The sequence below is a fragment of a genome, unplaced genomic scaffold (genome assembly GCF_019419815.1).
Source record: "Pyrus x bretschneideri cultivar Hongxiangsu unplaced genomic scaffold, Pyrus_bretschneideri_v1 Contig6, whole genome shotgun sequence".
NCBI classification, from domain to species: Eukaryota; Viridiplantae; Streptophyta; class Magnoliopsida; order Rosales; family Rosaceae; genus Pyrus; species Pyrus x bretschneideri.
The window spans coordinates 9,472,136-9,484,868 of NW_025999798.1; the positions used below are offsets into that span (position 1 = coordinate 9,472,136).

Here is a 12,733-nt window from a genome sequence, read left to right on the forward strand (position 1 = left end):
GTACGTGTTTAATACGGAAATTTACATTTTCTTGGTTGTGTTCTTGTCTCACATTCATTTAGGGTTTTCAATTTCATCTTGTATTGGGCTGTTTTAATTAGGTTGTGCTTATGATTCTGGGCTTTTTTTATTTTAGGCTTTATCTTGTAATATTGAATTGAAATAGAAAATCTTTCCGAACATTTTCTTTCACTAGTGAACGGGTGAATTTAAATAAGGTTTAGTTGAATTGCATTCATTCATTATTACGTGCTGGAGAGCAAACCTCTTGAATGAAATGTTACATTGACCTTGACAAAAAAAAACAAAAAAAAAAAAAAAGAGTTACATTGACCCAAAAACAAAACAACAAAAAACATAATTTCTAGGTTGGATACCAAATGAGCCTCGCATTACTTTTCACTCCCAAATGGGCCAGAGTAAAAGAACAAAAAAAAGCTTAACCATTTGGGCCTTCTGGTTTATCTTCATAAGCCCACGTATATTCAAGAAAAGAAGAGGAAAAAGGCCCATACTTCACAATACACGCGCTCGCGCTCTAGAAGCGCGTGCGTCTATAACTTGCCACGTCAGCTGCGACTGTAATTGCCAGGGACGGAGATAGCACGGACCTTGACGACGTCTGATATGCAGATTTGCAGATTATCAACTCTTCACCTGAAATTTGCATTCAAATCCAAAATAAATAAAAATGTTATTTAATCGGAGCGTCTGATTCTGACATGAATCGCTCGCTGTCTGCGTCGTCTTCGTCTTCTTCTCCGTCGTCTTCCTCCGGTTCGTGGTTCTCCGGCGTCGTCCGTGGCCGCTCGGACCGGGCCGGGTCCGTCAAGATGGGACCGGACTCCCTTTCGGGCGGTTCCGGCGACAATTCCGGCCCCGTTGTGCGGAAGAATCAGTTCCGAGGCGCGCTCTTCAAGTACGGCCCCAAACCTATTCAGGTCTGTCTGTCTCTTATGTCAGTTTATGCTTTTTGTTTCTGGATTGTGCTTCATTTGAGTGGTGTTGAGTTGCGAGGGCTCGATCTCTGTTTGGAAGTTGGTAATTTGAAATAATCGGTGCCATTTCGTCGTTGAAAAATGCAAATTTTAACTGTTTGGTGGTCTGAATTATGTTAATGGTGTGTTCGGAAGATTCGAATTTGGTGGGTAAAGTTTATGCCGATAACTGAGATTGGTATTTTGAAAGAATGGGGATAATTGGTGCCATTTTGCTATCGAAAAATGCGATTTTTAACTATAGTTACTCTGAATTATGTTATTGGGATGTTGGGAAGATTTGAGTTTGGTGGATAAACTTTATGCCAATTACTGAGATTGGGATTTGAGGTGAAATGCTGGAGCTTGGGTGAGAACTTAGAAGGTTAGGATGGATTTTGGTAACATGTGAAAAATAGATGTAAAGTAGTTCACTGGCAGCTATTGAGGGAGAACAGCATTTCAAGAATGTTAGGATTTTCAAATTCATTTGTTTCGATGCTATTTATCTACGGATACTAAGAGGAGAAATTACCTGGTTCTGTTGTTGGAAGGTTCAGTTGTGTCTACTCTGTAGGCTGTAACTATTCCTTTAGTTCAATAAAACACGTTGCTCCCTGTAAAAAATGCTGGAAGGTTCAGTGAGCTGCATCAAGAACACAAGTTTCATGCCTTTTGGTTTCAGTGGTTTGGTTAACATTTTGCAAGATTAAACTTGTAAACTAGATTTCTGTTTAAATTGCTCATAGAATTAAGTACTTTGGATTTTAGGCTAAAGCCCAGCATTCGAACAAAAAAGTTACTATCATAGTCTAGGCTAGTTCAACCAGAACAAACTACGAATTTTTTGTCTTTCTCTTTTTTTCCAGTGCTTGTCTTATATAAGTCATTTTCTTTCGAAAAATAATCAACTTTCATTTAATATAAAGTTCTTGCTGTTTGTTATTGTTGTCGAGTGTAGTTCAGTCACTTTCATTGTGCTCACCTTTAGGAGTCTATCTTGTATGCTTATACATATAATTTACTTGATGATGAATGAGAATTATCCTTGTGATGCAGGTAGCATTTAAAACAGGTGATTATCGACAGCAAGTCATTTTTATTGGTGGACTGTCTGATGGTTTTCTGGCAACAGAGTATGTAACACTGCTTGTTAACTTCTTTTGAAGAGAAGCGATATTTTGTCTTCCATCATCAACGCTTGTTTGTGTGACTAGTTTGCATCATATGTATGATTTTCACTCACAGCGGTTTTCTTCATTTATGAATGCAAGTTCACTGCATAATGTAGTGAGGTGCTTAAAGAAAATTTTGAAAATGTGTTATTCCTTTCATATCTCTCTTTTACGCAATTTACAGATACTTGGAACCTCTTGCAATTGCTTTGGACAAAGAGAAATGGTCACTTGTTCAACCACTCTTGTCATCTTCATACAGTGGATATGGCACTTCCAGCTTGAAACAAGTAACTTAATTCAACCAATCCCTTGCTTTTTTTTCTTTTTTTCTTTTTATAGGTTCTTGATTCGTGCACCGGTTCCTGTGTTTTTATGTACAGTACGGTAAACAACATATCCTTGTAAGTTGCAAGACAGTTAGTTTTACTTGTATTGTATCTATATGTTTGAAAGGATCCATGGTGACTGGCCTGGACCTTTCATCAAGTTTAGTTTGTTACATGTTTAAGCTTTCTGTTTTCAAGTGGGCTTAAGTTGGACTGGAAAATTGAATTTTTTTTTTTTTCTCTCTAAATATTGATGTGTGTGTGTGTGTGTGTGTGTGTGTGTATCTTTTTGGGGTCTGGGCATTGAAGTTACAAATATTACTGCTTTTACTTATCAGATATTGTTGCCTTGTGTATTGAAGGATGCGGTGGAACTTGATCAGCTGATCAGTCACTTTATAAACAAAGAAGATTCTGAGGGCGTGGTACTGCTTGGCCATAGTACTGGCTGTCAGGTTTGTGTTGATTGCATTTAGACTTGAGCTTCTGAAGTTAATGAGAGCACTCATAGTTGTCACTTTTTGATGCATTTAATTAGAATACTATGTTTTTGGTTCTGACTCTAGGATATTGTACATTACATACGCACCAATGCTGCATGCTCCCGAGCGGTCCGTGCTGCCATTCTTCAGGTAGTACCCTTTCCATACTCTGGTTCTTTTGATCTATATTGAAATGAAATTTGAATGTGAATAAGTTCAAGATGCTAGACATGAAGCACCTCGTTCAGAATTAAGGTGTTTAGGATTATCATCTTGCCATTTGGGTGCAAAGTTGGCTCCCTTGTTCCTTTCAATTCCACCAAATGTTGAGTTATAAATTGTAGGTGATTGATATTATGCTGAGAGATTTGTTTTTCTCAAGAAAGATGTTTTCGTAACAGAAATATGTTTTCTGGCTCTTATTCTGTCAGCATCATGTGAAACCATCTTTTATTTAATGTCTGGTGAATCAATGATTGATGTGAGAGTTCTTAACTTCCTTGTTCCAGTATCTTCTATCCTTGTTTATATGAACCTTTATTTGAATCTGTGGTCCTAATTCCAATTAAAATGTCAGGCCCCAGTCAGTGATCGGGAATACAGAGCAACTCTTCCCGAAACAGCTGCTGTGATTGACTTGGCTTCAACCATGATTAGTGAAGGACGTGGGTCGGAATTAATGCCAAGTGCAGCAGATCCAGGAGCCCCGATAACTGCCTATCGGTGGGTATGCACCCGGATTATCATTAGTAATAAGAAGTATTACCAGTCCTGGGATGAACTTTATTAGAAAGAATAGGCATGAAAATACGTAGAGGTTTGCAATGGGTTGCACCATGACATTAAGATCGTCTTGCTACTCAGCCTTCAAATACCATATTGCCTTTCATTGGTGCTATTCGTCCTCATCTAAAGAAAGAAATGCCTTGCAGGTATCACTCCCTTTGTGCATACAACGGCGATGATGACATGTTTAGTTCTGACCTTACTGATGACCAGCTGAGGTTGAGACTTGGGCACATGGCTAACACACCTTGCCAGGTAGAGTGTCCCTTATTTTATTTTCTTATTTGCAAGGAAGTGTGTTTATATGGTAACTTAATTTGATTTGAAGTAAACCTTTAGGCAAGATCTTAACGACTTTAGAAGGGGCCACAATTAAAAGAATTTCAGAATAATTTAATTATATATTTTTTGTTAGGTAAGTACTTAAATCACAGATTTTTTTAGAAGGGATGATAGGAAGAAGGGTAAGAAATATAGCAAGACTAAGTTAGAATTGTATTGCTTCAGGAAAGACTACGTAAAAATGGCGAATTCATTGTCAGCCTCTTGGTTTCTACCTCTAGTGACAAGCATAAGTTTTGTTTACCTTTTATACAAGAACAATGCTACTTTCTGGTTTGGTGTATGGCAATACAAATTAAATCGTCGTATTCTTTTGTAGGTTATATTTTCCATGGCTGATGAATATGTGCCAGACTATGTTGACAAGAAAGCACTGGTCCAAAGGTAAGAAACAGAAACTTTTAGGTTCATTTTTATACGACATTTGTGTTGTTAAGAACCTCATGATAGTATTATAAACAAATGATTGTTGATGCTGGTTACGTTTAAAACAGCACGTAAATGTCTTCTCTTGTAGTGTTTCCATGTGCACACTTTATCTGTTTATGTGTAAGGGATTAATCTCCAATCCAATTAAATAATTGTACTGCTATGTGGATTTCATGCAGATTGTGCAAAGCAATGGGCGGTGCTGAGAAAGTTGAAATTGAACACGGGAATCACTCCCTGTCCAACAGAGTTGATGAAGCTGTTCATGCCATCATTGATTTTGTTAAAAGAGACGGACCAAAAGGCTGGGATGATCCGTGGCATTAGCTATAGTGCGTCGCTCTGTTTTCCTATTTTCATTTCTAAGTTCTTTCGTTTATTCTATTCTTATTGATTTCTCATCTCTTACCTTCTCAGCTTTTTCCAGTTTCTTCATCTCCTTCTATATTAAACACCAAGTGAATTTTGATCATGTTTCGTTCACACTGTTGAAATTGTGTCCATAGAGAGAACATTACCGTTTTTGTGAACTTATCAAGAAACAAAGAAAATAATAGAAAGTCATATTTTTTGCACTGTTGTCTGGCTTTAGCAGTCTGGAATCAACTCCAAACTTATTAGGGTTGGTGTCTTGTTTGTACACATTTGGTCGTTTCTTCCTATGACATAGTATCGTCGTTTTGCCCACTTGGGTTGGATAGCTTAACGAGTCGTGATTGTGTCAATGTAGGTGTTACTAAAAATCATAAAAACTTTCATTTGCAACGACCATATTCATCCTTGCCATCATTGTATCCCATATATACCGTTAACGTGTGTCCATACATGCTAATTGTTTGTCTTATTTGACCTAATCTCTTGGGATTTACCCAAGAATTGAATATGGCTGTTGGGAAGATTTGAATACGGCTGTTGTGGCTGTTGTGGCAGTGTCTAGAGTCTACTGTTATAATAATCTGTCTTTTAGCTTGGGGGTGTTTGAAAATCACCACCCTCTTTGGGTTGGGATTTAGGTTGTCACACAATGTGTCAATCATAGTATGTATCGAATTTGTCATGTACGTAGAGTTGAACCTGAGACCTCTCCCTAACGAGTAGAGAGGAATATCAGTTTGCCGTAGCGCTAATGACACCTTTTATTTTCTTACTAATCAACATGTGTCATGCATGAGAACAAAATCAGTTCGTCCATGAGATATGAAATAGAGACTAATTACCACTAGACTAAATGAGGAGCTTTTTGGAATCATAGGAGAGAACGTATATAGGTTAAAGGTATGATCAAAGAGCAGAAATTAGTTCGGCATGGCGTTTGCTCTTTGCAAAAGGATAGATTTTGTATCGATATTGTTAATAATGTAATATGAACATGTTTTGTTAATGACATGTTATCTAGGATGATGTCGACACGTCACTGATAATGGTATTATTGACATCTGTTAATAAAGAGATGTTGTCATGTTCATAAGAGTAACTTACATGGAATGAGTTTATCACCACATGGCGTGACATTTATTGAAAATCGTTTGCATGTCATTGCTTTATTAAGTGGGCACCAAGAATCAAGATGACCGTAAACGACTTTGGATCCAAAAACATCAAACTTTACACGTTCACACGGACTCAACGATCTTCTTTCCTGGAGGAAAAGATAAAAAGAAAAGTCATTCAAAGCTTCACACACTTCAACATTTGGCTTTTTACCCCTTTTGCTCCACCACTGCCCATCACCACCCCATCCCACCCCACCCAACCCATCATACTCCTTGACATTTTGGTTTTCCACTTGTGACTTGCCTCCTCCGTTCGTTTCATGGTCCACACCATCACTTCACCAATGCTACCATTTAACTCAATTGCCAACTGTTATCCCCAAATGTAGGCATGAAAGGATTCAACGGCAATAGATTGGTGATCGAGGAACGTTGAATCAAATCCAACAATCAAATATGTATCAATAATGAAGTCTGGTAGGTACTCAAGAAAATTTGCCGACTGTCGGCATGCAAGAATTTTGAATTTCTTTTATGGGGCTTTTATTCCATTCCTACCAACCTCCTTCCACAATCCATGAAAATTGGGCAAACTAAACCCTTTTTTCTAATTCATTAATTGGAAGTTTTTAGCCTTTTTCACAATGCGAAAATACAACCACTAAAAGTAGTTTGAACCCAACCACGAAGATGAGATACTTTAGAAGTTCAAAAATCGGGTTAAAATCTTTAAGCATGATTAAGAGTTTATAATTATGAGATCATTATCTAATTTAGGTTATTTGCAGAGGCTTCAAAAACTATTTTTTCTTTTCTCTAAAGACAATCATATATTAAGGGGTCTCTGTGTGTATGTATGTATGTGTGTGTGTGTGTGTGTGTGTGTGTGTGTGTGTGTGTGTGTGTGTGTGTGTGTATATAAAGAATAAGAATAGAAGCCAAAGGCCAAGAGGAAAAGACCACAAACTAAAAGGAACGAAGAAACTGAAGAAACAAAAATACAACAAAAGCCAACTGTAAAAACGGTCACACACCAACGGACCAACTGACCAACAGCTTAAACAAAGATAATAACTGATAAAATAATAAAAAACCCAAAACAAATCACAATTATTAATTAAATATAAACACAAGCCACAAGGCAATTAACAACACCAGAACGGCAAAACAAGAACATTCAAAAGACAAGCTGCTTAATTAGCAGCTAATTAAACAGAAAATACGATAGAAAGGCCCCAAAAAACATCCATCTCAGAAACTCGGAAGGAAGCTGTTCTTCCATTATTCAGGAAGGAAATCTAGGTGAAAAGTTGTGTAGGGTTTGAACTGCAGAGAGGAGATTCGAATCTCACGGTGCATGTCCGGCGATCGTACGTCATCGTCATCGTATGATCGTAAGATCAACCGCAGAGGGAGGACACTGAGCCACATGATCAAGTGAGTTTTCTTGTTAATTTCCTATGTAATGCATGCATGATCAAGTGTGTTTTCTTATTAATTTCCTACGTAATGCATGCATGTGCTAATTATTGGTTTTAATTTAATTAACCTGACTTAAATGAATCATTAGCTAAATTAATTGCATATGCATGACATTACATGTGCTTGTCACTTGTCAACGTGGTATATATATTTGTTGAGTTAATCAAGAACTAAAATCTATAGATTTACAAGTGTGTGACAGATTAACAACTCTAATCGCTTTCTAAATATCTTTGTCTACCATTTTCTTGAATAAATTAGATATATATTTTATCAATTAAAAATGTTGATTGATTTTTTAGGTTCGTTTGGTGGCTGCGTAATCACATAACTACTGTTCTGGCTGTCAGTATAATTAATACAATGGTGTTCCAATTAGTTTACAAGTTCAAGTTAATTACGAGAAATACGTCCCCATATCTCCGTGTATAAACATCTATTTTGAATTGTTCTAAGCTAGAAAAATAAATTAAAAGAAAATAAATTGTCCTTATTTTTAGTTTAGAACATTATTCTTCAAAGAAAATAATTTGTTCTAAATTTGTGTAGTATTATTGTTACCACGTTGACGTTATATATTATATCCACAAAAAAACACAAAACGATGCTATCCACCTTCTCACACTTTCTCAGCTCTTATTCTCATCCTGTTATAGATCTAATTCACCTTTTACAAATTAACTCTCCAAAAAATCAATCAGATCATATATCATTTAGCTATTTGATTAACATTGTCAAAATTATTATAGTGTATAGCAAAATAACAATGTTTTATCTATTTTACAGTTTAGTTTTCAATGGGTGATTCCCTTTTTTTTTTTCTTTTTTTTTTTTTGACAAATGATAGCGTTATTGAGTTAAATAGTTGTCATTAGAGGGTGGAGAATATGTGGGATTTGAACCAGCACATTGGTGCATAGACATAATTGTTTTATGCCACTACGATAAAAAAGCCATCTCTTATTCAGTGAGATAAACGATATGTATATTACAAGTTATAGGTTACATGTTAGAAAAGAAAGCCAAAAAATGGTAGAATCAGAATGTTCAAATAAATTTGGCCAAAAAAGAAAAAGAAAGTGTTATTCACACATCTATTTTTACCTCCCATATACCCTTATTAAATTTTTGACATGTTATTTTCTTCAATTTGTTCAATTCGATAGGGAAAATTTGAGAGAAGTGTGTGAAAAGTATAAGAGAATTTTAACGAAAAACTCATGGTACTGTTCACTTTAACAAAAAATCACATTTTTACACTAAAAAATCAATTATGATATTATTCACTTTACCCCTTATTTTGTCTTTTTCATTAAAATTCAAAGTTTTCAATTTTTTTTCATTAGTTTTCTTAAAATATAATGAATATGTCGACGACACTACAAAAAAATAAAAAATAAAATAAAAAAATACGCGCCGGTGTTGTGATGGGGAATTCCACCGGAGTTTATTGCGCTTGCGCAATGCTCACGATGGTTTCGATTTCTTGGTTTTGGCCTTTCGTTTTTGTATTTCACAAGGGATGTGATATCCATACTTTTTTTTTTATTTGTCACACATTTTTTTAATTTTCAACCGTCGGATAAGTTGAATTAAAAAAAATCAACAAACAGAAATTAACAAAAAATATATGATAAATAAAAATAGATGTGTCGATAGCACATTCCGTTCCACAATCCTTCCTTCAAACATCGCCACGTGATTCCAGGTGGCACGACATCCCAAACCATCGTCATCTATGCGCAATCAATTTTATATCAGTAATCATAGTGCATTAATTGACATAAATACCCTTACCCCACACCCGCCGACGCAGCGGCGCTCCCTCCAATTGGCTTCCCCCGGTCGGTGATCCACTGCTCATCAACCTCATCGCCACCCCCAAACAAATACCAGGGGCATTTCCGTCCACAAAAATTAAGAAAGATTTGCTCTCCTACTCACCATTCAGTTTCCTTCTAATAATTTGCTCCTGCCAGGATTAGAACTCTCAACTAAAAACTAACTCGCACAAAAATAAAAATTAACAATTGGTTTAATCGTTAGATTTCTCTGATAAAATTTCAATTTTAAAATTATTAAATTTTATTTATTTTTTAGAATTGTTTTAAAGTGGAAGAGTGAGTTAAATAAAATAAATTTGTCATAATAATGTGGTTCAACATTATCAAGAATTGAAATTAAAACCTTTTATTAGGAAAAAGAATACTAGACCCGTAGTGATAGGTAACTATTAAATTTTATTTGTAATCTCAATTATTCATTTTATATTATTAATATAACGTATTGTTCGAAGAAAATTCTAACATTGTGACCAATTATATAATTATTTGTATTTAATATTTCTTCCCAGAAACCAGGCCTAAATTTATGTTTTTCTGCAGAGCTTATAAATTATAAACAGCTATTCCTTCTTCTCTCATGAGTCGGACTCCAGGAACAGAAACAAGAGCATGAACTGACCAGAAATAGAAGAGAGAGAGAGAGAGAGAGAGAGAGAGAACTGCATTCAAGTTCACAGATTTGATTCTCTCTGTTTTCAGAATTCAAGGAGCAGATAAAAGGGAAATTTAACATTGTACTTCTGCAAACAAGTAAGTATGTTTTTTTCTCTGTATTATTATATGCACTGCTTCGAAAAGATCGAGAAAAACACATTCCTTGTCGTCAGAGTTGGTAGCTTTTTACCATCTGGGTTTGCTTTAATGGCGAGTTGTTAACTTTTGTTGTTGCAGTCTGTGAGAGATGCCGGAGAAGGGACTGGGCTGGCCACCATCGCAGCCGTGGACGGCGAGTCCGAGGTTGGGTCCTTTGCTTCAATGGCGAGTTGGGTTGTTAACGGCGGCGGTCCTCGTCGGAATGGTGGTGGTTTGGAGCGTCGATGCCGGAACTATGCAGAACTTCGTCGACGCTACAAGGACCCGCCAAGCTTACCTCACCACAAAGGTTAGTGCTTTAGCTAATCTCGCCCAAACCCATCAAAATATCGACGTCAAATCGTTCGACATTGCGGTTATTCAGAACCAGAACCAGACCACTCCAACCCAGAGCCAAACCAACATGACCCAGAACCAAATCAACCAGACCAATCCGACCCAGAGCCAAATCAACCAGACCAATATGACCCAGAACCAAATCAGTGCGACCCAGTTCAAAACCCACTTGGATTCTCAGAACCCAGTTAATTTTTCCCAATCTGGACCAGTTTCTGCCCAGAATTCAACTGGGGTTTCTCTGAAATCCGGAACTTCGAGTTGGGTTGTAGCTGAATTGGAACCTAACTTCACGAAGAGTCTTCTGGCTAGGTGGCTAGCTCCGGGAGGAGAGCCCTGTAAAGTTTCGAGAACAGTAGAAATTGCTATCCCTGATTTGGACGGGAAGGATCTGATCGAACTATCGGCTGGTGAAATCTATGAGTTCCAGTTTCTGGCATTGGGGGAGGATAAGAGCCCTAGATGTTTGGGTGGGGATTACTTCGAAACCGATCTTTCTGGGGAGTCATGGAAATCTAGGCCTCTGGTGACAGATTTTGGCAATGGTTCTTATTCTGTTAAGCTTCAAGTTCATCAGGATTTTGTGGGGTTGTACAATTTTACTGTCATTCTACTTTTTAGGCATTTTGAGGGTCTTAGATTTTCACCAGCTAGGTTTTCTTATGATCAAGAGCTGCGAAAGATTCCGATCAGGTTTGTAAAGGGCACGGCGAAGTTGCCTGAGCTGCGTACTTGCGAAGAGTCCGATTTTGGGAGAGAGATTTGGGCAGGAAGGTGGACTAGGCATGGGAAGAATGATGGTTGTGAAATTAGTAATGACGGTCGGTATCGTTGCCTAGCCCGGGATTTTCCTTGCCAAAGTCCATGGTGCAATGGCTCTTTGGGGGTGTTGGAGAGTAATGGTTGGGTTTACTCCGCACATTGTTCGTTTAGATTGTTTTCGGCTAATGATGCTTGGAATTGCTTGAGCAACCGGTGGATTTTCTTTTGGGGCGACTCCAATCACGTAGACTCAATACGCAACACTCTCAACTTTATATTGGATCGGCCTGATATACCTTCAGTTCCTAGACGGTTTGATAGGAACTTTTCAAATCCAAAAGACCCTTCTCAGACCGTTCGAATTACAAGCATCTTCAATGGTCATTGGAACGAAACGCAAAACTACCAAGGGTTGAATTCTTTGAAAGATGAAGGGTTTAGGAACTTGTTAAAGAAATACTTCTCAGAAGAGACAGTTCCAGACACTATAATCATGAACTCTGGATTACACGACGGTTATTACTGGCGCAACATAAGATCATTCTCTATTGGTGCAAGCCATGCAGCAACATTTTGGGCGGAAATCATGGAGTCGATAAGGCAGAGAGGTTTGACGGTGCCAAAAGTCTTTTACCGGACAACAATAGCCACTGGTGGGTACGCAAGAACTCTGGGATTTAACCCGAGTAAAATGGAGGCATTTAATTCAGTATTGTTAGATAAGTTGAAGGAAGCCGGGCTCCTCTCTGGTGTAATTGACAATTTCGACATGACCTTCCCGTGGCATTATGATAATCGGTGCAACGATGGGGTGCACTATGGCCGAGCTCCCTTGAAGATGAAGTGGAGAGATGGCGAAATTGGGCACTATTATTTTGTCGACCTTATGTTGGATCATATACTGCTGAATGCACTCTGTGCAGGAAGGCAAGCTTCTACAAACATGTGAAGCAAATTAAAAACCTTGCGTCGATTTAAGAACACGAGAATCCGAAATGCAGGCTCTTCCCGGAATGCCAGAATGCAGTTTTTCTGGTGCTTGAAGGCAAAGTATGAGGGTGATGCATTCATTGTTTTGATCCATATTGTTCATTAGTTTGAGCTTTCGGCATTCTTTATTTGTTTTGTTTATATGTAGGCACATATCGTCTCAGACCACTTTTGTACATCATTACAGAATCTTGTATTTCAAGTAATTACGATTAAGCCTCCTAAGCCAAGTTATCATTTACTATCAGGAGATATTTGGAGCTTGTTTGGTATTTTTTTTTTTTTTATATCTAATTTTTTTGGCTATCCAAATTTCTTTGGTTTAAGTGCTCTGAGTCGCAGTCTTTTAATATTACGGTTTAATGGTATTCTTCTTTACTTGTAAGTGAGTGGTCTTAAGTCCGATTCTCGTCGAAGGTGAACTTGCACCACATTATTGCTAGCCCATAGTGAGACTAAGATAGCCTCCTCCTCCTTAGTATAAATAATATCA

The 12,733-nt window shown here is 37.4% G+C and overlaps 2 protein-coding genes across 3 annotated transcripts; both read left to right on the plus strand.

Moving 5' to 3' along the window:
- Positions 1-642: 642 nt before the first annotated feature.
- Positions 643-5,003, plus strand: LOC103955629 (UPF0613 protein PB24D3.06c). Its single transcript, XM_009367529.3, has 9 exons — positions 643-941; positions 2,037-2,113; positions 2,337-2,442; positions 2,844-2,936; positions 3,048-3,113; positions 3,541-3,686; positions 3,896-4,004; positions 4,411-4,475; positions 4,700-5,003. The coding sequence occupies exons 1-9, from the start codon at positions 723-725 to the stop codon at positions 4,845-4,847; spliced, it is 1,029 nt and encodes a 342-aa protein (XP_009365804.2). The 5' UTR covers positions 643-722; the 3' UTR covers positions 4,848-5,003.
- A 4,800-nt stretch (positions 5,004-9,803) lies between these two features.
- LOC103955630 lies at positions 9,804-12,465 on the plus strand. 2 transcript variants are annotated; one of them, XM_048572191.1, is made up of 2 exons: positions 9,804-10,093; positions 10,231-12,465. In XM_048572191.1, exon 2 carries the CDS (start codon positions 10,241-10,243, stop codon positions 12,197-12,199), a length of 1,959 nt encoding a protein of 652 aa, XP_048428148.1. In that variant the 5' UTR covers positions 9,804-10,093; positions 10,231-10,240; the 3' UTR covers positions 12,200-12,465. The 2 variants fall into 2 exon arrangements, with proteins under 2 accessions (XP_048428148.1, XP_009365805.2); XM_009367530.3 differs by having other exon boundaries at positions 9,805-10,089.
- The last annotated feature ends 268 nt before the right edge of the window (positions 12,466-12,733 follow it).